Genomic DNA, 26,398 nt, shown 5'->3' on the forward strand with positions numbered 1-26,398 from the left:
GCCCAGGCCAGCCTCGCACTCGAGATTCTCCTCCCTCGGCCTCCAGAGGGCTGCTCCTAACATGCATTCATCCTCACACCCAGCAAGTCTGGAACACTGCCTGGAAGAACACTGCATGGGCATTAAGGCAAGGCATTGATAGAAAACCACTGCAAATACAAGTAACTCGCAGAAGGGAATGCGAATGACTTTCCTAAAGGAAATGCGAGAGGGCACTGGGGCCGGATGGTCACAACTGTCCTAAGGAAAACGCTTCTGGTTTTGACTGGCCAGCCATCAGCGCCTCATACGCCTTCTTCCTTCAGATCTTCCCTGCACCAGCTCCACATTATATACCTATAATGTTCATTCTCCTTCTGGAGATAGATGTGTGATGTACAAAAATGAATGCGAAACGAATTTTAGAAAGAAAAAAAAAGCAAGCCCTGCTTGTGAGCATTACAGCAGCCCGCCATCTCTTCTGCCTTGTGAAGTTAGGCAGCCTGTGCTGCCCTGTGTCCCCATTACACCGCCACTTCTCAAGCCAGGAACTTCTCTACCAGGAGCACAGAGGAGCAAAGCACTCCAGTTCCTAGGGGCCAGTGTGGAGACGGAACTCTGCTCTTCACTACAGAAATGCCTTGGGGGCGTGACCTTTGACCTGGATAGACAAGCCTGTCTGTCCTAACAAGGGGAATATAAAATGTAGCTTGTTTTCTCTTTTAAAAACAGTTTCCTTGCAAGCAAACTGAGAAGGAACTACTGCTGTCGCTATATGGTCACTGAGACACGTGAGAGCCGCAGGAGGGAATGGTGGCTTCTGAAACAGTGTCCTGACAAAGGTGCACACAGCGTCCAACACTGCACACCCCCGTCTGAGACAAGAACCGCAGCCAACCTCGGCCGCTGGTGTTGGAACACGACACGCTCAGCTCTGGCAAGATTCCCACATCCCCCGGCACTTCATGGAAGAACCCCATGTCAGTGCCCTCCTGCCCCTCAGTGAGGCTGACGGGTTCCGGCCGCATCCAGGGCAAAGCACGTGCACCACAGGACCAGTTTCCAGATCAACGTTTATAAATATGTACAGATCAGTTACAGGCACTTGAAATGTCTTTGGCTGGAATAACCCAACATTGCAAGATCGTGTATTCACAGAGTGGCCAGGCCCTGGCCGATTCAGCAGGCAATGATCATGGTTCTTGGTCTCTCAGAAAATGGGGAGCTGTGGGATTAGGCATCAGCCAAAGCCACCTGGAAGAGAGCAAGTAGACAACTGAGTCAACTGGGGCGCTACTGGCACTCAGTCCAATGCCACAAGGTCATGCAGACTATGAACATCTATGATCTTTTGGCAAGGGAATTAGGAAACTACCTCACCTCGGAGAGGAATGAACAAAACCCTAAGTCTATAAGCAGTTGCCAACCTGCAGAACCACTTATGCTATGCTTGGAGAGCCATCCATCCATCCATCCATCCATCCATCCATCCATCCATCCATTCACCCATCTTGGAGACAGGATCTCACTGAAGCAGTGAGCACATGAATTCTTTTCATAGCTCCTGCTGGCTTGAAATACTTTATGTAGACTAGGCTGTCTTTGAACTAATTGATTCCTTTGCCTTTGCCTCCTGAGAACTGGAATTAACGGTGTGTGCCACCATTCCTGACCTTGGATTTGTTTTTTGAGACAAGAATTCAGGTAGCCAGGGCTGACAAACTCATTATGGAGCTAAGGATGACTTTAAACTCCTGATCCTCCTGCCTCAACTTCCCAAGTACTGGCATTACAGGCATGTATCATGTCTGGTTTACAAAGTGGTGCAGACTAAGCCCACGGTCTCATGCTTGCAAGACAAGCACTGTACTAACCAAGCCACATCCCTAGCCACTAGTTAACTGGCCCTGCTATGCAGTCTGATGCATGACCCCTATGCTGAAGGAAAGACTGGGGTAAAGAGGCACCCGGGGACATGACCTGTCAGGGACTATTTCAGAACACCTATCGTGAAGTCTCGACCTGTAGGCAGGAGCCAGCCAAACCCACCCCCTCCTCACCTTCTCAGGGCAAAATTCAGGATTGCTCTGCCGCAGTTTGCTGGGTCTGCCTTTGATAACTGCATAGCAGAACATCGTTATCACCATCACGAAAAGGAAGTAACTGGTGTGCATGAGATGCAGGTTTATTAAGGAGCGGTCGTCCTGAAGAAAAAGGAAGGCAGACACACACTCGTCACTGACACTCCCACAGCAGCTCCATGGCCGCAGCAAGTTCACTCCTTTGTGGGGCTCCACACTGAACCCACGGCCTCACACACACTGGCCTATCTCTGAGCCCCACCTCCAGCCCCTCGATAGTAACTCTGTAGTTTGAACAGGGCAGTCTCTCCACGGGTCTCCAAGAGCGCCGAACCAGCTGTCAGTATGTGAAGACCCAGAGCTTCATGCAAGTGGAGCTGCTCGCCTCCTGCCAGGGTCCTGCTCTGACACGTCCTCTTAATCCCACACACCTCTCCTCCACTGGACAGCTGGCACATCCCACCGAGACAGCATCCCTTCTCCTTCGGCTTTCTCTACGTCCCTGGCAGGAAGGGGTACAGGCTAGCCTCCCTCTTGAGATCTCATATGGAATCACAGTAGAGTGGTGTTGGGAGAGACCGTGGCTACCTCCCATTACTGTCTCTCCATCCATGGCTCACTGCCCGTTTTAGAGTCTCCCTCTTGAGTACAGCTTGACCTAGAACTCACTATGTAGCACAGGCTGGCCTGGAACTCATCCTGCTTCTGCTCCCAGGAGCCAGGGGCTGAGGGATACATAAACCAGGCCAGAGCAGTCTTAAGATTTGGACTTTCCACGAGTATGTGCTGTGTGTGCAGGTGCCCGTGGAAGCCAGCAGGGCATCAGGTCCTCAGGAGCTGGAGTTACAGGGCTGGGAACTACCTGATGCGGGTGAGCTCTGGTCCCCTGCAGAGCGAGTGCTCCCAACTGCTGAGCCATCTCTCTAGCCCCAGACCACTAAGTGCACAAAGGCTCTACAACCGCCTGACAAGCCAGTCAGGGCGCTGCTGCAGGAGACAGGAGAAGGCTGTGGCTGGGCAGGGAAGGCTCTGGAATCCAACTTGTCCATCATGCAGCCTTCCCTTCTGCCTATGCTAGCAGCTCTCTGGCTGCCAACCTCCGTAACTGAACAGAAACTGAAAAGGGGACAGTCCAGGGAAAAATAAAAAAGAAACCATGCAGCACACTCAGGAAGGAAGCAAGGGCAAAAGTCATCAGCGTGGCAGACTGTGCCTGCTGACTGCAGCAGTGGCCGCTCCGCTTCCTCTTTCTTCTGAGGTTAAATGCTACGTAGGCCCCACTATCCAGACAAACACACATTCTGGACCAGGCATGGTGGCACAAGTTTATAATCCCAGCACTCAAGAGGCTGAAGCAAGAGAATCACAATTCCCAGGCCGGGCTGAGCTACTTAGTGAGACACTGTCTTAAAGAAGAGAAACAAACTTGCCTCTTCCTATGAACTTCTATACCCTTTTGTACCCTGAACTGTTAGCTATGCTAACATGGCACTATGCACATACTCTGCATATAAGACCTCACAGGAACCTCACAGTGACCCCTATGGGTTACAAACACAACAGATCTCTGCATAAAACCGCTGCTCAGAAGCACAGAACTAAGGACCAAGGCTGCTCCGAGCCACAAAGGTACCAAGGTATCCACAGCTCTACCATCTAGTCTCCCAAACCTACTGCGGTCCTTGAATGGTCAAGGCTGGGCTAACCCAATATGTAAACATTCATACACTCTCAGTTCTGGGATGCATGTGTACAGACACACAAAGAGGACTTGTCTCACTTACATCTGGGACAATGACGGTGAGCTTGGGATTTAAAGCGTGGTAGACTTTCCCAATGGCGCCCTTGTAACACCAGAAAGGGTTGTAGTCTTGAGCGTATTTCGTGTTGGCATCTCTGGCAGTTGTGAAGATCTTGTACCAGAGTGTGGCGTTGCTGTATGTGTCGGGGACACAGTGAGGTGGCTGACTGCAGGGGAGAGGAAGAGACCAGCTCGGGGACCTGAAACATTTATTTGGGCTCCCTCCACATAGCACCCGACAACACTGAACAGAGCAACATGAGGAAAGGAGAGATAAGCCGTTTGGAACAATTACCATGCTCCTCTGGGACAGACGCCATTGAAGCACTAGCTTGGGGGTGAGGCCTCTTTCTGGTTTTGTTTTGTTGAGACAGGGTTTCATATGTAACCCAGGCTAGCCCTGACCTCCTGACCCTCCCACCTCCACCCTTCCAGGTGCTGGGACTACAGGTGTGCCTCAACATGCCCAGTTTATCCTGTGTTGAAAATGAGACCCAGGGCTTCATGAATGCTAAGCCAACACTCCCAACTGAGCTACAGCCCCCAACCAGCACATCTGTTTAGGGACAAGTTAGAACTTCTGATTAAATTACATAATCCCTCAAGCCAGCAAGATGGCTCAGAAGGTAAAGGTGCTTGCCACCAAGCCTAGCCACCTGAGTTCAGTCCCTGGAACCCACACGGTAGGAGAGAACTGACTCCTGCCAGTAGTCATCTTGGCCTCTACACATGTGTAGGACACTTACACGGTGACAGGGAAGACTCCAGGGGCAGCTGTGAGGGTCATGCATGCTGTGAACACCACCTGCTCACAGTGGCCATGGAGAGCACAGTCATCGGCATTCCAGGCAGCAGGCAGGGTGAAGGTGATGTTGATCTCCTCATGGGCTTCCCTGCCTGTGGAAGAATTAGCAGTTTATTGGTGGACACAGGCAGAAATTCATAGACTGTTTGCTGGTTTTCAAATAAGTATGAAGCCAAACTTAGCAGGCACCGACTGGCCTATGGGATTTCTAAAAGCCACAGTCCTGATCTGTGAGGATCACCAAACTGCCCAGCCACAAAGAAGCTCACAAAAGGCTCCTACTTCAGCTGGGGCTAGGGAGCCATGCCTGAGCCCAGACAGGAAGAGTTGGGCAACCTGAGTGGAGTAATTTTCTGTACCAACGATACTTCACTCAGAATCGAGCAATATCCCATGAATGTGCCTGTCTGCATACACGCACAGGGAGAAGCAGAGGGTCTACCAGACTTATGGAAGGTCTTGGGACTACAAAGTGAAGCCTGCACTAAATCAAGATGTTCTAAGGTCACAGGAGAACTCACAGGAGTGATTTGTACCCTTACTATCATGGCACCAACTGTCCACTCTGAACAATCAGAGGCAACAGGCAGGACCCCACCAGCATCTTGTGGACTTGACTACACAAAGGCTTCTGGGAACCTAAGGTTATGTCTCCAAGGTCCAGCCAGCTCTTAGAACGAGCAAGGCTTTGCAGATTTCCCAGCTTCCACTCTCATGTCCCCTACACCAGTGAACTACTGTGCCCAGGCTTAGCACATAGAAGCAGGCATGGTCATAATCCATGCTATGCACTTTTTGTGTTATGCGATGTGGTAGTTTGAATGAGAATGGTCCCCATAGGCTCAAATGTTTGAATGCTAGTCCCAAGTTGGTGCAACTATCTGGGAAGGATTACGATGTGTGGCCTTGTTGGAGGAGGTGTGTCCTGGAGGCGGGCATGCAGGCCTCTAATCCCAGCACTTGGGAAGCAGAGGCAGATGGATCTTAAGAGTTCTAAGCGGGCTGGAGAGATGGCTCAGCGGTTAAGAACACCCGACTGCTCTTCCAGAGGTCATGAGTTCAATTCCCAGCAGCCACATGGTGGCTCACAACCATCTGTAAAGAGATCCGATACCCTCTTCTGGTGTATCTGAAGATAGCTACAGTGTACTTATGGGGTTGGGGATTTAGCTCAGTGGTAGAGCGCTTGCCTAGGAAGCGCAAGGCCCTGGGTTCGGTCCCCAGCTCCGAAAAAAAGAACCAAAAAAAAAAAAAAAAAAAAAAAAGAGTTCTAAGCTTGAGGCCAGTCTGGTCTACAGAACAAGATCCAGGATAGCCAAGGCTACACAGAGAAGCACTATCTGGGGAGGAAAGCCTCTGCCACTCCCAGTGAGCTCGCTGCCTCTTGTTGTGGGTTAAGATGTGAGCGCTCGGCTGCTGCTCCAGCCACCTGCAGCCATGCTTTTGCCCAACCATCAGCCATCATAAACTTGAGCCTCTAGAACACGTAGCCCAATTAAACTTTGAATTGCTTTGTTCACAGTGCTTTAACAGAGCAACAGAAAAGTAACTGATACAGTTAACAAGCGCCTAATTAGCATTTTAAGCACCATGTAAGTGTTAATTCACGATGAACTTTTGGGGTAACCCACCCCCACACATGCTGTGTGTATGGACTGGCTATGAAGGTATATCCCTGTATTGTTAATTACTGGACCAGCGGCATCACCTGCCCCAAAAGGCAAGCTGCCAGGGGGGAGAAGAATCTCACACCATGCTAATAGCTATTTTGTATCAGAAAGAAGAGTTGCATTTGAACAATAAAATACTGGCAGCTGAAGCAGGGGCAGAAGAACAGAGGGGAAGGGAGGGGAGGGGAGGGGAGGGGAGGGGAGGGGAGGGGAGGGGAGGAGAGAAGAGAGGCAGAGAGAAGGAGGCAGAACAGAAACACAGCAGAGAGGGGAAAGACATGGTGGCAGGGAAGTCTGGTTGAGTTAGATGGGCTAGCTGAGGGACTGCCCCAGCAAACAGGCCAGCAGGTTTACACTATCCAGGTGTCTGTCTCTGTGTCTTTATTATTACTACATCATAAGCAGGGAGCCCTGCAGTACTGAGCTGTCTTAATAAGCTTTCCACTACTGTGATAAAACACTATGAGCAAAGTCCTGAGGAGGGAAGGGTCGGTCTGTTTATATCTCTCAGCTCATCTCCACTGCTTGGGAAGTCACGTAGGCCCTTAACCAGGGCAGAACCTGGAGGCAGGAGCTGATGCAGACAGAGGCCATGGAGGGTGCTGCTTACTTGCTGGCTCCCATGGCTTGCTCATTTATAACACCCAGGGCTCACCAGTCCAGGAGTAACACCGCCTACAACATGCTGGTATCCTGCCACAGCGTCACATGCACTGCACACACAGGCCAATCTAGTGGGAGTATATTCTCAGTTGATGTTTTCCTTTGCCAGATGACTCTAGTTTGTACTAAGCTGACATAAAACCAGGCAGTATATGGACTTTGGTTGGTGTTTGGTTTATCCTTGTTAGAACTGGGACCTAAACCCAGAGCATTACACACATTAGGTAAGCCCTTAACCAGTAAGTTACACCCCCAGCCTGATTCCTGTTTTTTTTTTTTTTTTTTTTTGCCTCTTCTATAATCCCCAAATTTCAAGGCTGAAGGCACCAGGTCTGAGGCTTTTTCTAGTTCTTCCTAGAAGCTAGCACACTGTTAAATAAACTGTGGACATTTAAAACTGTACAGACCTGGGGCTGGAGAGATGGCTCAGTGGTTGAGAGGACCCTAGAATCAATTCACAGCAGCTCACAACTGTCTGTATAACACTAGTCCCAAGGGGATCCTGTGCTCTCTGGCCTCCACGGCACCAGGCATATACATGGTAAATTAGCCATACATACAAACAGGCAAGATACAGCACATATAACATACTTAATTTTAAATTAAAAAAAAGGTCAGGCCTGAGAGTCCAGCATCACACAACAGTAAATATAGCCAGCATGACAGCTAAGCAGGTCAAGGGAAAATAAGGCTGTTGGTGAAGTTTGGGACAAGGGACGGAGGTGCTATCTTACTCATCTAAGCAGAACTGGCCTCCAGGCCTCCAGCATCCCTCAGTCCCTACCTGGCATTCCCTGCCCCTCCCTATAGAATCCAAATATTCTGTTCTCCTCTCCTCTTCTCTCTCTGGGAGCGTGCCTCACCCAACCCACCCAACCCCGCCATGGTGACACCTCAGGTCACAGTCCTTGAGGCCAGTGAACTCGCCTAGAGAGCAACTTCCCAATCAACTTGCCTTTAATATAATCTAATCATGCTTGAATTGGCTCATTTCACTGGTAGAGAAATAACCTATCAAATGACCTAAAATTAATCCTAGGAACCTACATATGTTTACAAACACATCTATGCATAGGTATAGCACTTGTGCACCCCCACAGAAGCTCCAGCACAACATACCTATTCATAGATGTGTTTCTAAACACATTATGTCTTGAACAACATGGGGATGGAGTGCTGACTCCCACAAAGTCAAAGAACCGAGTGTAATTCCTGACTCCCCAAACTTAACAACCAATTTAGTTTGATGTTGACCGGAAGCCTAACTTCAACAGTCAGCACATATTTACCCCTGTGTCATAAACAGGGAGGAATACACAGCAGCACAATCACTATTCTCTGTGTGTGAAACTGACATTAGACAGATGAACTGCTCATAGTGACTTAGCTTATGTCTTAAGTGGACGCTGGCTATATGACCCCACTGCCATCAAAACGAGCACAGTAAGTGTGGAATGTTATGCTTCAAAGATGTCCTTTGTTCTTATTGTAACGTGTGCTGGACTCAAACTCAATACTGATAACCCTGAACTTTCGGTCCTCCTGTTTCTACCTCATGCACCATGTGAACTTTCTTTTTTATTTCTCTGGCTTTTGTTTTGTTTTTTGTTTGAGACAAGGTCTTAGCTACCCTAGCTACCCTACAACTTGCTATGTAGACCACCAGATGGCCTCAAACTCCCCTGCCTGTCTCGAGTGGCGGGATTAAAGGCATGTGCCAGCAGCTTGTTTGTTTCTTGAGGCAGGGCCTGAAACTCACCACCCTTCTGCTTTGCTCCCCCACATGCTGGGGTGGCTAATCACTATGTACACTGCCGAGCCTGGCCCCAGGGCCTTCGGGACCTAATACAGCATCCTTACATTTGCCTTCACTTCTCAAACAGAGAGCTGGAGAGAAGCTCAGCAGGTAAGAGCTGAGGTCCTGCAGGGGACCCGGGTTCAGTTCGTAACACTCACACAGCAGCTCAGTCATCTGTACCTACAGACCCAGAGGATCTAACACCCTCTTCTGATGTTGGCAGGCACCAAGAACATACAGTGCACATACATTCATGCAAAGCATTCATGTACGAACTACAAGTTTTTTTTTGTTTTTTTTTTTTTTGTTGTTTTGTTTTTTGGAGCTGGGGACCGAACCCAGGGCCTTGCGCTTGCTAGGCAAGCGCTCTACCACTGAGCTAAATCCCCAACCCCGAACTACAAGTTTTTAATAATAAAAACGTTCAAGTATAAATGGACCCGAGCAAGTAAAGCCTATGTTGGGCAAAGGGCAATTATACTGAAGCCAGAAAGAGACCCAGCACTTGCAGTTTCTCTCCTCCCACTTCGCCTCTCCCAGTGCTACAAAGGAACCCAGGGCCGCACACACACAGCCCAGAGCTCTAACCACGAGCTGTATGTCTGGCCCATTACCCTGACTGACACGCTTTTAGGAAGAGACTGTGCATGTGATACCTGAAGACCCGGCTGAGTGAGACGCACAGCAACCAGTCCTTCTTGACTTCATGACGTCCAATTCTCAAGAGGAGAGACAGCGAGACACAACAGAACATGGAACCTATCTCGGCTGCTGCCTCAGAACTCTGAAAGGAAAGTAGCTGACACACACCTGACAATCCAATCTGATGGCCAAGGATGGTGGAGTACAGGTGTGTGACATTTCGAGAGTACCCTCCAAAGGGCTTGAGAGGGTCCAAGGTCAAGGTAATGGCCACTGAAATATTGATGGGGCCTGACTCCTCCAGGGACTGGGGCGGCTGGGTGGACGATCTGGTTTGCCCGATGGTCATGGTGCTCTCAGGTGTGGTGGTATCGTTGGAGAGATGCTTCAGTGTCTCATTTTCTGATACACACAAGTCCAAATCATTAAACCGGAGCAGGAAAGTATTCCAATCCTTCAGCAAAATAAAACAGAGACGATATGAAGTCCCAGCATCTCCAAGGCAGAAACAGCCATGACCCTGGACTGCCACACAGCACAAGAGGAAAAGAGTGACTAGAGATTGACCATCTCAAGTTACAACACAGCACCCTGAGTAGAACAGGCCGATATAACTGTGTTAGCCCTGGTGATCTGCACACTCTGCAGTGGTTGAGAATTCAGCATTCTGTAATTAAGAGAAAAATCAACTAGTCTCAAAATCAAACTCAAAAAGGGATCATGAGGGGCTGGAGAGAAGCCTGCTGGGGTGACTGCCATTCCAGAGAGTCCCAGCACCCAGCATGGCAGTTACTAACTGTAACTCCAGCTCCGAGAGACCTGACACCCGCTTCCTGGCACTTCCCACACATTAGTGCAGACATAAATGGGAGCAAAGCATCCATACACATAAAGTAAATAAATGCAAAACACACACACTGAGGGCTGTCTCCAAGCCTCGGTGGTTAAGAATACTTGCTACTCTTACAGGGAACCAAGTTCCATTCCCAGCACCCACATCACCATGGGTGCTCACAACCATCTGTTACTCCAGTGCCAGAGTATCCGATACCCCTCTTGTGTTCCTTGGGCCCATGGCGCACATATTTACATGCGGGCAAACACTCATGCATAGACACTAAAAATTAAAAAAAAAAAAAAAGAGAGAGAGAGAGAGAAAAAGCAATCAGCCAGTCAGAGGTGGTGCACACACAGGGGGATCTCTGAGTTCGAGGCCAGCCTGGTCTACAGAGTGAGTTCCAGCACAGCCAGGGCTACACAGAGAAACTCTACTTTGAAGAAAAAGAGGGCAGAGGATCTTGAACAAAAGTGGAGACACATTAAAATCACTAATTCTCATTTACTTTATAACTTTGTTTTAAGATGTATGTGTTTACATTAATATATGGGTATTTTTACGTATGTATGGCTGTTTACCACACGCATGCCTGAAAGCTTGCAACTGTCTGTAACCCCAATTACAGAGAATGCAACATCTTCTTCTGGCCTCTGAGGACACTGCATGCATGAATAGCAGACACACATGCAGGCAAAACATGCATATGTATTTAAAATAAACAAATACACAAATAAAATGCTTGGTGGTGCAAACATTTAATCTCAGCACTTAGGAAGCAGAAGTCAGACTAATCTGTAGAATATCAGGACAGCCAGAGCTGCACAGTGAGACTATGTAAACAAATAAATAATAAGCCAATGAGAAATATAATAAAGAAAAAGAACTGTGCCAGAAGTAAAAGTGCCCTTTACTTCTCTTTAGGATCTAGGACTCGCATATTTTAGGTTAGCATACAAGGCAGTGGGTTCCTCACAGCATCTTCAGGATGCACACTTTATTATCCACCGCTCTCACTCACTGTTCCCCTTCTCCATGCCCACTGAACACTCTCTCTTCAGACCCTTCTGAAACACAGTCCAGGACGGCTTTGAACTCACACTCCTTCTGCCTCAGTCTCCCCAGTGCTGGGATCACAGGAGTGCACCACCATATCCAGCGTTTGTTTTATAAATACACTCTCCCAAATGCATGTTTCTCTACTGAAAGTCTACTTAAAACTGAGAGTATTACTTAAAATAACTAGGTATTCCCTAAAGTCACAAGAAAAAAGACAGGAAGTTCTACATAAGTATGTCTTTTGCTGACGTATCTACTATCTGTGTGCCCTTGAATGGCAGAGCCAAGAGGATGTGGAGTTCAAGGCCAGCTTGGGTTTCAGGAGACCTTGTCTCAGAAAGAACTGTCCAGGTCTGGTTAGACATGACACATCATCCCAGCATTCAGGAGGCTGGGGCAGGAGAGTACATCAGGGTCCAGGCCACCCAATACACAGGAAGTTTCAGACTAGCCTGCAGCATAGACTGAGACCTTGAAAATAGAAAGAGCTGTCCTCCACTTCTCTACAGGGCCATCCAGCACAAGTAGACATTAGCAGTATACTGACCTCAGCCATTTCTGGGGACTTAATCTCCTTGATCTTGAAGAAGTAGCCCAGGGTGAGGAAGGCGATGGCCATGGCGCTGACACTGATCATAAAAACCACCAACGGTGGCCGGCTGCTGATGTACAGCTTCAGGTTCTCCAAGGGGTTAATGCTGAACATGCTTCTCACCAGCGGCAACCTGCAATGAATTCAGCACGGGACTGAGTGCAGGCCTTGTCTGCACTGAGCTGGAGCCCACTTCAGTCTCATGTCAAAGTACTGCGGAGCAAAGGCGGAATCTGAGGACATGTCCATGCAGAGGGTTCACTTGGAAGACTGGAGAGGCAAGCATGGCGGTGCACACCCGTGACTCCAGGAAGTAGAAGACCAGGAGTCAAAGTTCTTCCTCAGCAACAGGCAAAGCCGGCCCACACTGTAAAAGACAGCCTTTCTAAGAAAGTAAAAAGTTCTTTTAAAAAAGGAAAATAAAGAGGAGGGGACGGTGGAGCTGTGGGCTCACTTGGAAAGTGCATGCCCAGCCTACATGAAGCCCTGGTTCCCATAGCGGCACTGTGTAAACAGGCAGGCAGGGACGCACACATCTGTAAGGTAGCACTTGACAGACAGACAGGCAGGCAGGCAGGCAGGCACAGAAGGACCACGCACACGGTACATTATTATCATTGTTAGCTCATGCGCACATGAGACTTTATCTGCTGCTCTGCCTGCAGAGGCTAATCAAGTGCTGCACCACTGAGCTGCATGTGCCGCCTCCCGCTGCCCGTGAGTCTAGCTCATGCGCACATGAGACTTTATCTGCTGCTCTGCCTGCAGAGGCTAATCAAGTGCTGCACCACTGAGCTGCATGTGCCGCCTCCCGCTGCCCGTGAGTCTAAGCGAGCTGCCTGTGGCCTCTCTTGGGTGTCTATGCAAATAACCACAGTTTAGAACAGGGCACCAGCAGTGCCTCTTTTGAATCCTTTTCCTGTTCAATGAAACAGCAGTAGCGGTCATAAAACTCTCGCCTCACTTCTGAGTTTCACTAAAATGCTTTGCAAAGCCTCACTGTTAAACCTGGACTCAGCACAGGCCTCTGATGGGAGGCTGTGCTGCTAGTTTTATGTCAACTTGACTCTCCTAGAAGAAGGAGACTCTAATAAAAAAAAATGTCCCGATTAGACTGGCCAGTGAGCAGACCTGTGGTGCGTTTTCTTGGTTAATGATCAATGTGCGAGTGGGCAGTGCCACCGCTGGATGCTAGGAGAAAGCAGGCTGAGCAAACCGTGAGCAGCGAGCCAGTAAGCAGCACCCTCCACAGCCTCTGCATCAGCTCCTGCCTCCTCCACGTTCCTGCCCTGTGTGAGTTCCTTTGATGATCTGTAAGTGGATGCCAAATAAACCTTATACCCCACCCTGCTTTGTTAATGGTGTCTATCACAATGTCAGAACCCTGACTACAGCAGAAGACTTCTCTTGAGTGTGAAGAAGTACTCAACTCTTTCTTAGAAGTTTACAAACGATTTTCACTATACTGTTATTTCTTTTTTTTTAATGGGGAAAAGGGTTATGACAGGGTTTCCTGTATCTCAAGCTGGCCTTGAACCCTGAGCTTGCCACCTCTGTTTCCCAAGTACTGGGACTATAGGCATATGCTCCCGTGCCTGCTTGTTTTTCTCTTGGTTCTGAGGATTTAACCCAAGGCCTCTTGTTTGATAAATAGCTATTGAATTCAACCAAATACTATATTTCAATGAATAATTCATCTGCAATGTCTAAACAATCAATTTTTGTCTTTTACTCTGTTAACATAAATAATCTGATTAATCTTTTTCAAGCTGATTGCATTGGGTGCTTTTGGTATGACTGAGAATTGAAGAGTTTTGTTCTGGTGTTAGGGGGAGAACACATGATAGATCACAGAACTATACCCCAGCTCGTGACCAAGGCTTTAAAGCTACTGGGATAATATATTTGCTCCTTTACTCCCTGTTTTTCTATGTATTCAGAAATGAGATAAGACTAACTTGGCATTTTGCATAGCTATCTTTTTTTTCCTTCTTTTTTAAAATTCTTGAAACAAGATCTTCCTGTGTAGCATGGACGGTCTGAAACTTCCTATGTATATGAAGCTGGCTCCAGAATCACAAAATCCACCAGCCTCTGCCTCCCAAGCACTTGGATTAAAGGGCTGTGCTACCAGGAATAAAATGCACTTCTACTTCTTAGAAATTTGACTGACTTTGGCCAGAAAATCATGAGTCTGCCAAGTATTTGTTTTCTATTTTGAGGAGGCTATCTTAGCTACTTTAATGATTTTTAAATGCCTATATGTCTATTTTTTACTTCTGGTGAGTCAAATTTGATAAAACAGGTATTATAAGAAATTATCCATTTTATATTGGCTTTTAAACATCATGGTGTAGAATTACTTTAGGATTTATTTTATTTGTGTATCTTTGTATGTTTGTGTGAGTATGCACATGTGTGTAGGTAACTGGAGGCCAGGAAAGAGCAATGATCCCCTAAAGGTGGAGTTCTCGGTGGTGGTCAGCCTGCTCACATGGCAGTGGATCTAGGGCAAGTCCTCTGCAGAGTACAAGCCTCTGAGCCTCTGAGCACCTCTCCAGCCCTTTATTAGTAGTTTTATTGTTGTTTAATAACTTAGTTGGACTAGAACTGTAGCCAAGGAGGACTTTGAGCTTCTGAACCTCCCGCCTCTACCTCCACAAGTTGGCATTTCAGGAATGCACCACCACACCCATTAGTGCTGGAAGCTGAACCCAGGGCAGCTCAAAGCCTGCACCTCTGAAACTTTCCAGTTGTCTGGTATTCCCAAACTGTAAATCTCTCAAGAGTAGGGAAATAATCTTACCTGTCTGACTCAAAATATCTTTACAGCAAACAGATTAGAACCAGGTAAGGATGGGGAAAGGTACTAAGTAAGTTAAGTGGGAGCAAGAAGTTTTAGTGTTCTGTTCTACAGTAAACCATTCCTAAATAATGCGTAGTCCAGGCCTTGAACTGATTCTCCTGCCTCCCTCCACCTTTCAAGAGCTGGGATTACATACTACTAAATACAAGGGAGCAACTCCATGCCTGGCATAAAAGCATTTTTGAACAAAACTATCAAGACTCTAAATAGTTCACAAAACTCAAAGTCACTCATTTTCAAATAGGAAATTAGAGGCTGGCTGTCTTTTATGTCTTTATCAGCAAAGAGGTCCAAGGTTTCTGAACCAGGCATGGCATACACTTTAATCCCAGCAATCAGGAGGCGGGCAAAGGTAGGCCAGCCAATATCTGTGAGTTTGAGGCCAGTCTGGTCTATAAAGTTTCTGGCCAGCCAGGGCTACATAGTAAGACTTTCCTTTAAGTTTAAAAAAAAAAAAAGTTGGGCTGGAGAGATGGCTCAGCGGTTAAGAACACCCGACTGCTCTTCTAGAGGTCATGAGTTCAATTCCCAGCAACCACATGGTGGCTCACAACCATCTGTAAAGAGATCCGATGCCCTCTTCTGGTGTATCTGAAGATAGCTACAGTGTACTTATATATAATAAATAAATAACTCTTTAAAAAAAAAGTTTCTGTATTCTTTCAAGAATTAAGCCTTACTTTTAAATAAAAATACAAGCTGGATGGTAGTGGTACATACTTCCCAACACTGGGGAGGCAGAGGCAGACAGATCTCTCTGAGTTCGAGCTCAGCCTGATCCAGGATAGCCAGGGCTATACAGAGAAACTCTGTCATTCATTCATATATATATGTATGTATATATACATATATATGTGTGTGTGTGTAATATATATATGAATACACACACACACACACACACACACACACACACAAGGACGAGTACACTGTCGCTATCATCAGACACACCAGAAGAGGGCACCAGATCTCATTACAGATGGTTGTGAGCCACCATATGGTTGCTGGGAATTAAACTCAGGACCTCTGGAAGAGCAGCCAGTGCTTTTAACCTCTGAGCTATCTCTCAGCACCCACCAACACCCCCAAGAGGAACCCTGTCTTGAAAAACAAACAAAAATAAGCAAGCAAGCACTGCACTTCATGGGGGGGTGGGGGGGTGAGGATGTGCTCTGGCTGCCCTCTTTCCCTAAGTTCATTCCAACCAGGGAGTGAGAAATGAAGGCTGGCTTCTAAAAAGTCCAAGGACTGAGGGGAGGGACACCAGAGAGAGCCAAGCGCTGACTCCACAAGCACAGAAGGAAGACGAATACAGGTCACCAGTGTGCTACTAGACTACTTCACTCACTCAGAACCAAGACAACCTGCAGACAACTCGGGCAAGAAGCAGCCAACTGTGCAGAGGGCAGCTCCAACAGTCCTCAGGTTCTAGGACACAAGCTACTTGGAAGGATGTGGGACAGCTTTGTGACACTCGACAGAATTAACCGTAGACACCAGTGCTTCTACAACACTACTTCTAACCTCCTAACCACGGCTTAAAAACAAAGGCTTACCTACTGAGCTGCTTGACTTAGGAATGTTTAAAACACTTAACTATGAAATAAAGAAGGGTTGCTGAGATCACCCAGGGGTAAAGGTGTTTGACATGCAACCCTAGTGGCCTGGATATGATCCTTGGAACCACACAAAGAAGGGAGAGAGCTGACTTCCTATGTGTCCTTTGACCTCCATGTGCATGCCATGGTGTGCACACATACATGTACAAACTAAATACTATATCCAAACATTCAGAGAAAAGAAATTGAAAGATGTCAATAACAATCAAAAACTTTTAGGGCTGGGGAGATGGCTCAGTGGTTAAGAGCACTGACTGCTCTTCCAGAGGTCACATGGTGGCTCACAACCATCTGTAAGGGGATCTGATGCCCTCTTCTGGTGTGTCTGAAGATAGCAACAAGATACTGTACTCAAATACATAAAATAAATAAATTTAGGGGCTGGAGAAATGGCTCAGCGGTTAAGGGCACTGACTGCTCTTCCAGAGGTCCTGAGTTCAATTCCCAGCAACCACATGGTGGCTCACAACCATCTGTAACGGGATCTGATGCCCTCTTCTGGTGTGTGTGAAGACAGCTACAGTGTATTCATATACATAAAATAAATAAATTTAAAAAATAAATAAATTTAAAAAAGAAACAAACAAAAACTCTCTTTCACAAAAATAACTGTGGATTGTGGCAGAACCAGATTACAACAAGCTAAGGAGAAAATAACTACTTAATATATGCCATGCACTGGGCACCATAACCACTACTTAACATACACTGAGTGGGTATTTTAATCTCTCCAACACTGTTAGGAGGGTATCAGTATCCGTGTCCCTATCCTACAGACGTGGAAACTGAGTCAAAACAGCTTAGGTAACATACAATGATACAAGCAGACTTGTAAGTGGCAGAGACGGACTCTCATTTAACTCAGTCCAGGGCCAGTCAGAGGGCTTCCCACCAATCCATTCCACATGCCTTGGACACACCGATTATATCATCAGAGACACCGCCTTCAATAAACATGTTCATTGTCTGAGAATAAAGTTTTGTGGGGATGGAAAGAAGGCTCAGCTCTTCCAGGGCACCTGGATTAGGGTCCCAACACCACAATGGCAGCTCGCAAGGATCTGGGACTATAGGCAGGTGTCACCGGGTCTGGCCCATAACTGGAATTCTTCAGACTTTCCACACAGACAAAAACCATCCTGTAGGTTCACCACCCCTGCAGCGTGCTCTCTTTCCCCGCTACACACCCCAACAGGACCAGTTTTCTCTACTGCTCGTGTACAGAGGAAGAGAGCACTAGATGAGGAAGGAAGGGTCAAAAGGAAGCATGGAGGTGTAAAACCGTGCACTCCTGAGAACGTTCAAAGAAAAGCAACGACAGAATCCTGGGAAGATACGAGTCCCAGAACTGCAACATGGCTTCAGTTTATTTCCATGATGTTAAACCCACACCCCTGGGTTCTCTCATCCAGAGAACTAAAGCTTGCATGTCTTACACTGTGTGGAAATCACCCCTTGATTTGTTGTGTTATAAACTATGAGGACAGGTGAGAAATCACCCTCCACCCAGTCTCAATATTGACCAGCCTCGCCACCAGCCTACCACTACTGTTTTTGAGCAGGACCTGACGACACACAGCTAACACCCCAACATGAGGCTGAGGCAGGGGAGTCACAACTTCAAGCTACACAGAGAGTTGGAGGCCAGCCTGAACTACACAGTGGAGACTGTCTTTTAAAAAACTCTATTTTAGCCAGGCTTAACGGGCATGGTGGTGCACACCTGCCATGCCAGCATGAGGAAGGCTAAGAAAATCAGGAGCTCAAGGTCAACCTCCACTGCATAGTGAGTTTGGACTATCCTAGGTTGTTATATGAGAACCCCGTCTCCTGTATTCAGATTAAACCAAAACAATACCATTCCAGTATTCAGATTAAAACCAATTAAACCGTGATTACCCTGTTAAACCTTGGCAGTGTGGCACATGCCTTTATCTCTGAACTACTGAGTCTGAATCAGCGGGTGTTAAAGGGAAGATTCAGTGTTGATGGTGAGGAGCCTTATCTACATAAGGAAATCCTAGCCACTCTGGGCTGAATCAAACCCTGTTTTGGATATATCTAAGATTACAACGCACAGAATTCCACTACTCTGTTTTGGGTTTGTGTAAATGAGCGGCTACCTCCCATCTTCTCTCCACCCGGAGATCAATCAACACCACCCAAAGTCAAAAATCTAAAACTGAACACACACACACACAAACACACACTCACTCACATACGTGGAGGTTGGAGAGATGGCCACGGGCGTTAAGAACAACACCTGCTATTCCCGAAGACCAGAGTTAGGTTCTCAGCACCCACATCATCAGGCAGCTAACAATGGCGTGTAACTCTGGTTCCAGGAATACAACGCCCTCTTCTGGAGTCGGTGGGTATCTGCACTCACGTGCACAAACAGACACAAACACATCATTTAAGACATTTTTCGAAACAGTTTTTTTCTAAAAACTGCAAAGGACCCTAGCAGTTCCACCCTGCCTTATCTAGACGACCTAATAAATATTGGCTCGGGGAGCAGGACTCCGCAGGCCTCAGGCCTCAGGAGGATGGAGCAGGACTGGACCAGCTAAATATAGAGGTGAGAGGAGCTGAGGTGGATGGAGGAACCTGCGCACTGACCCGACCAGCACGCCCGTGGGCCGCGGGTTCAGGGTCCCTGGTCCCGGCCCACGCGCCCGCGATCCCGACCCCCGACCCTGTCTCCTACTCACCGCCCCACAGACCCGCGGCTCCGCGGGCGCCCGCGGCCTGGCCCTGTTCACTCGCGGCGGCGCGCGGCGGGCCCCGGACTGCCCCGCACCATCCTCTCCGCCGCTCCGGAGACAGCGAGCAGCTCCTCGGGGCGAAAGCGACAACCTGAAGACAGGCCAGAGCGCGCCAACGGGACGCCGGCTCCGCGCTGCGAACGCCGGGCTTTCCGGGTGAAAGCAGAAAACCACGTCACCACTAACGCCGCCGTGACCTCTGACCCCGCACGCAACGGCGGCGCCGCAGGGACAGAATTACTCCAGGCCGGGAGGCGGGGGAGAGGTGGGCTGTCTTCATTTTGCTAATAGGCGAAGGTATGGGAATACGAAGCTGCCTGAAGTGTATCACTCGCATTCGCGGATTGCAGTGAACTTGCTCAGTTCCGTCCCGAAGTGCATCTGCGTGTCTTGGTGTGTATGGTATGAGATAGTAAAGAGGGCACGATTTTCGTTTATTTTTGTTGGAGTTTTGTTTCGTTTGGACACAGGGGTCACGTGGATTGCTTCGTGCTTTCTATGGAGCCCAAAGACGAGCCGACTATGCTGCCTGGCCTGACTTCGAACAATTGTTGGAAAGGAATAATCTCAAAACTGGGTGTGATGGCGCAACTGTAACCCCAGCACTCCGAGACCGAGTTTTTTTTTTTCTATTTTTTTTTTTTTTCGGAGCTGGGGATCGAACCCAGGGCCTTGCGCTTGCTAGACAAGCGCTCTACCACTGAACCAAATCCCCAACCCCGAGACCGAGTTTTTTAAAACAAAGATAAATAAGAATCTCAGGGTCATAGAAACACAGCAACAAAACGAAAGTAACCCCACAAGGCAATTCATTCTTGTAAAAAAAAAAAGGGTGACCCAAACCACGCTAGTAAGCATACCAAAGCAGATGGTCTGAGCTTGCTACCCCAGCTGCATGCCTGCCAATTGCTGCCGTACTCCCCAACCACCGTGGAAGGAGACCTCAGGAACCATAAACTAAAACGAACTATGTTTTCCATAATTTACCTTAGTTATGGTGTTTCAGCATACTAACACAACCCTCCTCTCTGTAGACTGGACTCTAATTTAGAATCCACTGGATGGGAGCTCTGCCGCTTCTCTGGACAACAGGATGTTTCATTTTAAGCCTCGTCTCAGTCCCCTAGGACCTAGTTGACCTTAGAAGAGGCAAAATATTATCCCTTCTTAATCCCTCTGACCACATTAATATAGACCTTCATATCTGATTATTGAAAACCCAGGGGGCTGGAGAAATAGCTCAGCAGTTAAGAGCACTGACTGCTCTTCCAGAGGTCCTGAGTTCAATTCCCAGCAACCACATGGTGGCTCACAACCATCTGTAATGGAATCTGATGCCCTCTTCTGAAGATAGCTATAGTGTACTTACATATAATAAATAAATAAATTTTTAAAAAGAAAAAGCAAACCAAAAACCATAATGTCTTTTGATCTATCCCTGGCTGGCTTGAAACTCACTATGTAACCCATGCTGGTCTCGATCAAAGATCCACAAGTGCCGGGATTAAAGGTGTGTACAACTGTTCAACTGACACCATGCTTCTTTCTTAATGCCCTAAGACATGGGAACACTTACCAATTTGCCACCTGTTGTGAGAATTTTGATGTTTCCCCTTTTCCTAAGGTCTCAGTGACAAACCAAAGTTCAACTTCACCAAAGTTCACCCTAGAGAGCCAGTAAATTTATCTGACTTACTTACAGAGCACAGGTGAGGGGTCACTGTCAGAAGCGTGGGTGACCTCAAAGCAATTGCACTGTAAAGTCCTCACCCAGAATGGATGATGGCATCACCATAGATACGTAAGTGGAACCCTACTCCCCCCCCCCCAGAGCCTCAAGATCAAATGCCATTAGGGCAAATATGATCAGTATACATACTGTTAAATAACGGGGCTTTGTAACTTTCTAGGTAAATCGTACAGAAAATACAAGGCGTCACAGATCTGTTGGTCCCTAGTTAGAGGAACTGTTTGGGAAGGACTAGGAGGTTGAAGGAGGTGTGTCACTGGGGGTGATTTTGAGGTTTCAAAAGTCCATGCCTGGGTTGGGGATTTAGCTCAGTGGTAGAGCGCTTGCCTAGCAAGCGCAAGGCCCTGGGTTCGGTCCCCAGCTCCAGAAAAAAAAAAAAAAGTCCATGCCAGGCCCACTATCGTCTCTTCCTACTTGGTGCCTATAGATCAGGATGTAAAGCTCTTAGCTACTGCTCCAGCCCCATGCCTGTCTGCTTCCCACCATAATGATCACAAACTGACCCAATGAAACTGTACACAAACACCCAATTAAAGGCTTCCTTTTATAAGAGATTTCCTGGCCATGGTGTCTCTCACAGCAGCAACAGAACAATAACTAAGATAAATATAGACCACAGAAAAACAGCTTAAAAGAGAGAGAGAAAGAGAGAGAGAGAGAGAGAGAGAGAGAGAGAGAGAGAGAGAGAGAGAGAGAGAGAAACGGAATGGGATGACATCACCATGTTCTTTTTTGGTAGCCTGTCTATGTCACTGTCACTGGAAACAGAAACAGTAAGGGTACCCAGGATGCAAGGATATCAGGAGACAGGATAAATAACAAGCTTAGAATAAAAGGAGTCTTAAGACAATATTCTGTCTCAAAGCAAAACAGGCTTAGAGAGTGTGGGGTTGAAGGAGCAGGCGTTAGGACCCAGCCAAACCAAACATGGTGGTTCATGGGGGAATCTCTAGGGATCCAGATTATGTCGGCTGCTGCATTTTTATTAAAGGCAACTGCATACACAGGCACTATATGGTCATCCAACCATGATGGAAATCATCGACTTACGGGGAAATGGAATGCCTAACTTGATTATTATCAGGGAGAACAAGATCAGGAAGTATGGAAATAAAACACACGGGAACAGAAAAGCCCATCCAACTTACCGAAAGGGTCATCTGTGGTAAAGATCACATCCACCTGTCCTTAGAGTGTCAAAGGTCGGGGTGCTCTTAGACATGAGTTTCCTTCACAGATGTGGCTATATAACACACAAACAGAAAAGCCTTAAGACATAGCACGGTCAGCTTCCTTGAGCTGGAAAGGCTGCTCTGCAGGCCACTTCCTTCTGCCCTGTGCCAAGGGTCAGGGTGCTCTTCAGATGCAGAATGTGTTTCCTCCTCGGTCAAGGCTGTTGGCAAAAGCTAAGGAAGGAGTTTCTTACATGTCATAGCCAGCCCGAGTTCCACTCCCACTTACTGGAGGTTCTTTACGCTCCAAATTCAAATGCTTTGTCTGTCCGTCGCACCCTGATTCCCTCTCTGGGTGGTGTCCTGTGTCAGGTCCTTCTTATAAACAGGCAGGTTGGTACGATTCCCCAATCAGAACTGCCAGAAAGCTGCGTGAGGTCACCATGGACACCTGTGGAGCTATGGACCCAGATCCTGCATGCACTTCAAGCTGGCTACAGGTTGCATCCTCATCCAACTTCCAGCATAACCCAACCATCATCATTAATAATAATAATAATAATAATAATAATAATAATAATATAGTGATTAATAATATAGTGATTAATAATATAGTGATTATTATCATTAAATCTTTTTTTTACAGTTATTGTCCCCCTCCTGGTGTGTGCTCCTCATCCCATTCTCCCTCCCCATCTCTAAGAGGATGTCCCCACCCGAACCCCATCATGCATTTTTTACCTTTATCTGCAATTTCCTTGGAGATCCTGGTATCTTCCGCCTTGCATGCCTTTAATCCTAGCGCTCTGGGGACAAAGGCAGGCAGAGATCTCTATGAGTTCAAAGCTAGCCTGGTCTCACTATGGAGTGAATTTCAGGGCAGCCACAGCCTCAAGAACACAAAACAAAACCAACCAACCCAAAAGCGAGCTAACTACCTTGGGTAGGAAAGAGGGCCTTAAGACAAAGAATTCATTACCCCATACGTCTCTTTACCATGGCTTAAGGTAAGCCTACCTTCCGGCGGGTGGGTCCCTTGGCCAGGTAATTGACCAGGCCCGTTTGGAATGTTAGGTCCACCCAGGCTGGAGATTATGTTCTCTAGACCAGAAGTTTTCTCTTAGCAAGACTCACCTACTATTTTATTTTGTTTCCTCCGCTGAAGAGCTAACCTGTTATGCACGGCTGTCCTCAGAGCCAAGCAACTTGCCATGTTTGAGCATTCGGCTGTGCCCTGCCCTGGCAAAATAGCACCCCAAATGGGCTTGTCGAGAGTTTAAACCCCACCCAACTCTCTCTCTCTCTCTCTCTCTCTCTCTCTCTCTCTCTCTCTCTCTCACACACACACACACACACACACACACATATACACACACACATACACACACTCTATCTCTCACACACACACCCACACACACACACACACACACGCACACTCGCGCACACTCACACACACATACATACACACACACTCTCACACACACTCACACACACACTCACACACACACACGCACACTCGCGCACACTCACACACACATACATACACACACACTCTCACACACACTCACACACACACACTCACACACACACACACACACACACACACACACTCACACCAGGGAAGAAGAGAGAGTGCAGCCAGCAGCCAGCTCTGCTGCTTCTTGACCTCAACAATGAGGGAATGAACAGAGGATCGACACAGGTACAGAAAAGCTGGAGTCGGGTGGCACACACGGATGTACCCACACGTGCACACACGCGCACACACACACGCATACACACACACATGCACACACCAGGGAAGAACAGAGCCAGCAGCATTCAACACAGCTGGGGCTTGAGTAGGAGCAAGCAGGGAGCTAGGTAAGACTCCTACAGAAACCCTGGAGACAGATGAGCTGTGGATGCTCGCACGGAGCGGTCCCAACCACAGCACCGCCTCAGAACCTCTGTTTATTGTGGACAGAACAGGAAGCGGAGTTAGCTGGTCTCAGGTGTCTATAGTCAGTCTTCGCTGCAAACGTCTGGGAGAATGAAGTTGCGGTTGCTAAGAGCGTTTGGCACTCACTAACTGGTCCTTCACAGGTATTCCTCTTTGCACTGACGGTCGACATTCACACCCAAGGGAAGGTTTCGCCATCCCGCTGAGGCCTGTTCTACCAGTCAGGGCTTTCCTCAGTTCCCCACAGGAGGTGTTGGGTTGGGGGCTACATTTTTGTGGGGACAGGACCCCCTCATCCTGCTAAACAGGGCTTTCCCGGTGTAGCCAGTGAGCAGAGGCACGTCCACACCCTGTACCTGACCCCTCGTCTTCCTGAACGGAAGCCCACTAAACGCACTGGCAGCACTGGACTTTGGTGGTATTGTGCCTTGTCTTGTCATTGAGCCCTTAGAGGTAGACAGGGCTTACCTCTCCTCCAAGGAAGGAATTACCACAACATAACAAAAGAAACACTGGGTTGGGGATTTAGCTCAGTGGTAGAGCGCTTGCCTAGCAAGCACAAGGCCCTGGGTTCGGTCCCCAGCTCCGAAAAAAAAAAAAAAAGAAAGAAAGAAAGAAGAATGCTAACAAAAGAAACACTGAAGAACCATATCAGACATCAGAGTCCCGAATCACTTTTGGCATCCCTGACCCCTAGAAGGCTGTGCTGTTAAGGGCATCTGGCTTTTAGTCAAGAGAAAAACTGGTTACTCTTCTTTTGGTGGTTTTTTTTTTTTTTTTCCCTAAGCTGCCTAGTCAAATCTCACCCCGTTTTCTTTACCCCCACTTTCTGAAGAGGAAACCCTAATAGCTATTATAGAGTTAGGGCAGTGAACAACCTTGCTTTTTCTAGCTCTGTGGGGGCAGTGGACGTGACTGTTAGGGTACCTCTCCAGTGGGCCTACCTAGAAGACCCCCCACCAAAAGTGCTCTAGTAATTCCTTAGTCATGTAGCAGCCAGGTGTAGAGAGGGAAGGAAGTCTTTGGTGCCTGACAAAAAAGATGGGTGCGGGAAATAACAGCAGTGTGACGTGTCCACACAGGCTCACGTTATGTGATCACTGAGAACCACAGCATGTGATGTGTCCACACCGGCAGTGGGTGATCATGCCTTCCCCTGGCTGATGATGATGGTTCCCCTTGTGGAAATGGGTTGCTAGGAGACAGCTTTGGACATTACAGGTCAGTGGTTAGCATGCCAGCAGCTGCTTCCTGGCCTGCCACCATGTAAGGAGTTCCACTCGTAAGTTCCAGTTGCCATGACAGACTGAGACGACCTGAACCAGGAAGTCAGGCCAAACCTTTCCTCCTGAGAGCTGTTAAGTTAGATCTTCTGATACAGCTTAAAACTAATACCAGTCTTCAAAAGCTGTCTTCTAAAGCTCCCAACCATTATCACAGCAACCAAAATATTAGTAATTACATATATTCTTCTTGTAGTAAGGAACCAAACATCAACCTAGTTGGAAGAAAGAGAGATCATGAAACTTTATTGATACAGACGTCTTTCCCAACACTTGATTCGTCACATTCCCAGTACATAAATAAATACCACACTTTCTTTTTAAAGAAATTTAAAAAAAATTAAGAGAGAGATTTTAAAAAAAGAAAAGAAAAGAAAAAGACCTCTGTCCTGTATAGTCCTGGCTGTCCTGGAATTCACTCTATAGACCAGGCTGGCCTCAAACTCAGAGATCCACCTGCCTCTATCTCCCGAGTCCTGGGATTAATGGCTTGTACCACCATGTCCAGCAACACCACACTTTCTTGGAAATCTCTGGCCACTGTCCTGATGCTGCATTAAGCCTCTACCTCAGGCATGAGACCATTATCTCAAGCAGGAAACCAGGGATATATCCCCAGAAACTCAGTGAGTAAGAAACAAACAGGTCAGCTTTTGAGAGGCTGATGGGTACTGATCGTTTTTCTGTTTTGTTTGTTTGTTTGTTTTTTGTTGTTGTTCCGTCTTTTTGTTTTTTTTTTTTTATTTATTTAGGTGTTATATAGCCTGGGCTGGCCTCCAACTCCTCACATCACAGAAGCTGACTCTGAATTGTTTTTCTCTGTTTATCCAGTGCTGGGATCAGACCTTGAACTCTGGTTCCTCTGCCTCTACCCAGCCAGCTTTGATGTGATTGTTCTACTTAGCGTCATTCAACTAAAAGAATTGAACATTCCCCAGGAAGATTTAGACTACGTGGACCTGGATTAGCACCTAGAACGTAGAAAAAAAGAAAAAGTATGCTAGCTGCTGTAATCGCTGGGGCCCAGGCTATTCTGAAAGACTGGTTATACACATGGGTGTGGAAGCCGGAGATCA

General features: G+C 47.5%; 1 protein-coding gene across 6 annotated transcripts; it reads right to left on the reverse strand.

The window, feature by feature from the left end:
* Window positions 1-1,034: 1,034 nt before the first annotated feature.
* Window positions 1,035-25,302, reverse strand: Tmem248 (transmembrane protein 248). 6 transcript variants are annotated; one of them, XM_063271160.1, is made up of 10 exons: window positions 25,128-25,223; window positions 22,839-22,903; window positions 22,387-22,556; window positions 22,074-22,168; window positions 11,881-12,058; window positions 9,608-9,893; window positions 4,608-4,758; window positions 3,845-4,028; window positions 2,040-2,183; window positions 1,035-1,233 (listed from the first exon to the last, which is right to left on the reverse strand). In XM_063271160.1, the coding sequence occupies exons 5-10, from the start codon at window positions 12,037-12,039 to the stop codon at window positions 1,213-1,215; spliced, it is 945 nt and encodes a 314-aa protein (XP_063127230.1). In that variant the 5' UTR covers window positions 12,040-12,058; window positions 22,074-22,168; window positions 22,387-22,556; window positions 22,839-22,903; window positions 25,128-25,223; the 3' UTR covers window positions 1,035-1,212. The 6 variants fall into 6 exon arrangements, with proteins under 6 accessions (XP_063127230.1, XP_063127231.1, XP_063127232.1 ...); NM_001004204.2 differs by having other exon boundaries at window positions 1,039-1,233; window positions 24,984-25,190; XM_063271161.1 differs by lacking the exon at window positions 22,387-22,556 and having other exon boundaries at window positions 24,984-25,302.
* Between the last annotated feature and the right edge of the window lie 1,096 nt (window positions 25,303-26,398).

This window comes from Rattus norvegicus, chromosome 12 (assembly GCF_036323735.1).
Source record: "Rattus norvegicus strain BN/NHsdMcwi chromosome 12, GRCr8, whole genome shotgun sequence".
NCBI lineage: Eukaryota > Metazoa > Chordata > Mammalia > Rodentia > Muridae > Rattus > Rattus norvegicus.

Excerpts from the sequence above, each read along its gene's own strand:
- Tmem248 (XM_063271161.1), bottom strand. The coding sequence starts at position 12,039 with ATGTTCAGCATTAACCCCTTGGAGAACCTGAAGCTGTACATCAGCAGC. Across the intron at positions 9,894-11,880 it reads AGTCCCCAGAAATGGCTGAG|GATTGGAATACTTTCCTGCT; the intron begins GTCAGTATACTG and ends ATTTTGCTGAAG. Across the intron at positions 2,184-3,844 it reads TCACCGTCATTGTCCCAGAT|GACGACCGCTCCTTAATAAA; the intron begins GTAAGTGAGACA and ends CTTTTTCTTCAG.